The 2,987-nt window shown below is 40.7% G+C and overlaps 1 protein-coding gene across 1 annotated transcript; it reads left to right on the top strand.

Moving 5' to 3' along the window:
• Positions 1-487: 487 nt before the first annotated feature.
• LOC111650319 (sterile alpha motif domain-containing protein 9-like) lies at positions 488-2,980 on the top strand (the record flags this gene model as incomplete). Its single annotated transcript, XM_023400189.2, has 1 exon — positions 488-2,980. A coding segment is annotated over exon 1 (2,350 nt), but the record flags the coding sequence as incomplete, so codon positions are not given.
• Between the last annotated feature and the right edge of the window lie 7 nt (positions 2,981-2,987).

The following is a 2,987-nucleotide window of genomic DNA, read 5'->3' as shown; positions in this document are numbered from 1 at the left end:
TGTCCTGCTGCCTTTGAAAGACTGAAGTCAGGTGACAAAGGGTATTTCTCTAGTTAATAATGCTCTGATTTTGTTGTTCTTACAGGTCAAGTAAAGCTTCCAAAGGCAGTTTTGAAGAAAGAAGCAAACCAGGGGGAAAAACTAAAGAATTTGTTAACTTGTGGTGGAAACTCACTGGACAACTATAACAGATTTGTTGTTGTTGTAAACAAGACCAGTCTGGACCATGTACAGTATCTCCAGTTTCTGAGTAAGTTGAGACTGTTCTGTGTGTTAGACTTTGATCCCAACTCTGTTGCTGAAGGTGGACTGTGTCATTCCTACAGAGAGTTAAGGGCAGCCAACCTCCATACCCCATCACAGTATCAAGGACAGACTGAATCAGTTATAAAGAACCTTAACCTCTACAAACAGACCAGCTGGGTTTTCTGTAATGGCAGACATGATCTTGATGGTGATTCAAACAAGGAGTTAGACTATAAGAATTGGCTGAGGAAATCTTGCAGAGATGTAGAACAGCTGGTTTCATTCATTTGCAACCCTGAAGTTCTTCTCCATGGCAGGAGTCTCGTCATATTCCTTCTACTTTCACCTGTGGACACTGAGAAAGACCCAATCTTTGACACCTACATGTCGTTCATAAAACACACTGAGGAAGAAAATATCATCAGTATTTGTGAATCTCAGAGCACGTATGAGAAATGGAGGCAGCTGATACAAGAAAAGTGTGACTTTGACATTGACCATCTATCCATATATGAACTAACCCTAAGTGAGATCAGCGGTACTATAATGTCACTGGGGCCATTAAATCAGTCATCTGGAAGACTGCTTCCCTCCTCTGGCTCCAGTTTTGTCGTCCTGAAACAGAAAGATGAAGATGTCATGACAGCTCTGGATATTTTGTGTCTGAATCAGTGTGAAAAGACCTATGATGAGAACAGCTCAGAGTTTCAAAACTTCAGAATCAAAACTGAAGAGGAATTCTACAGAGGAGGCAAAGTCAAATGGTGGAACTTCTACTTCTGTGACAAAGACAAAGAGAAGCCATTTGTCAAACGGGACAAATATGAAAATGTGAAGAAGATGATCAGATCTCGGTTGAGAGATTCAAACAACATGTGCGTTCTTCTCAATCTCTTCCACAATCCAGGATGTGGTGGCACCACCTTAGCAATGCATGTGATGTGGGATCTCCGTCAAGAGTTCAGATGTGCGGTGTTGAAAGACAATGCACTGCCAAAGAAAGAAGTTGCTATTCAAGTCAGAATGCTCATGAAACTTGAAAGTGAGAAACCATATCCAGTTTTGCTGTTAGTTGACGATTCAAAAGAAACGGAGACTCCTCGTGATCTTGTGAACTGGATACATAAAGCTGGTGTAGAGGATAGCTTAAACATAAATGTGGACGATACACAAAATTGCAAAGTCGTCATCCTTAACTGTGTTCGGTCCCATAGCCCAAAGGAGCAATACAGACAGTTCAATCCAACACAAAGTCAATACATTACTGCTTCACTGACTCTAGAAGAACAGAAAGAGTTTGAAAAGAAACTTAAAGAGCTCAAAGAAACTCATGAAAAGCCTGAGAACTTTTACAGCTTCATGATCATGAAGAGCAATTTCGACAAACAATACATAGATGATCTCGCCCGTAACACACTAGAGAACTTTGATTTCAGCACAAAGGCGGCCCAACTTTTTGCCTTTCTAGCCTTACTGAACACATATGTGGCAGAGTCGGAAATCTCGCTCTCTCTCTGTGAGGACTTTTTTGGGATGAAAATGATTCGCTGGCAGGAGGAAAGTGTATTGGACAGAATGAAGCCATATTCAAACCTTCTAATCATGGACACAGTTGAAGAATGGGGAGGATACAAAGGAATCCGAATCCTTCATCACTCCATTGCATCTGCATGTCTGGAAGAGTTAGAGAGGAGCTGCTACTTAAAAATAAGTGATATTGCTGCGGCCATTCTTCACTGTGATCTGTTCTTCAGTGCTGGAGTTGTTAAACACAGATTGATGCTGTCAGTTCAACAAATGTTGATTGAAAGGCAGCGCAAGAAAGATGGAGATGAGAGAGAGCCATTTTCTCCTCTCATAAACACAATCCACAGCCAACAAGGGAGACAAACTGTCCAAGAAATCTTTGCAAAAGCATCATCCAGGTTTGTGACAAGTGCATCTATTCCTCAGGCACTGGCGAGATACCTGTATATCAATGAACGTGACTTCCCAGAGGCTCTGAAATGGGCTGAAAAGGCCAAGAACATTAAAGAAAACCCATACACATTTGACACAATTGGGCAAGTCCACAAAAGCAATTTAAAAACTAACATCAACAGAGAAAAGCAGGAGACATCACACAATCCAGAAGACTTAGACACAAACATCAAAATAGCAGATAATGCAATCAGAGCATTTAAAAGGGCTCAAGAGCTGGCAAACACACAGGATGAACCTGACGAGGAAGCAGCTGAGGTTGAGTCAGAGGACTATCCCAGAAAGTCATATAATGTTTATGGCTATGTTGGTGTGCTGGAAATTGCTTTCCTGGTCTTTGAGATATTGAGCAGACTCCCATTCTTTGATGAAAGTGATCCACAAAAGAAGAAGTACTTCCAGAGTTTTTTCAAGCGAGTGATCCCAATCACCAGGGTGTATAAGACGGACAATGAGCTCAACAACAGGTATGTGGAGATCATCAAAGAACGTGAGCCTTTTCTCCTCAGTCTGAAAACTGAAGTAAAAGAAACATTTGAACTCCTTGACTTTTACTTCACATATATAAAAGGGAACAATTCAGAATTTGATTCAAAGAATCGTTGGACTGTGTGTGGACATTTTAAAAAGTATCTAACTCTCTTTTGCACCGCACCAGAAGAAAAAAAAAAAGAACGACAGAGCAATCCTAATCTCAATTTGAAAATTGATATTGAAGAAAAAAGACAGCTTCTTGAAGAGAAACAAGCAGATACATTCGT

The sequence above is a fragment of the Seriola lalandi genome, unplaced genomic scaffold (assembly GCF_002814215.2).
Source record: "Seriola lalandi dorsalis isolate HSWRI2012SDOR001 ecotype SW California unplaced genomic scaffold, Sedor1 jcf7180002052243, whole genome shotgun sequence".
Lineage (NCBI taxonomy): Eukaryota > Metazoa > Chordata > Actinopteri > Carangiformes > Carangidae > Seriola > Seriola lalandi.
The sequence above is the reverse complement of the archived record's forward strand: the minus strand, read 5'-3'. Positions and strand labels throughout refer to the sequence as shown.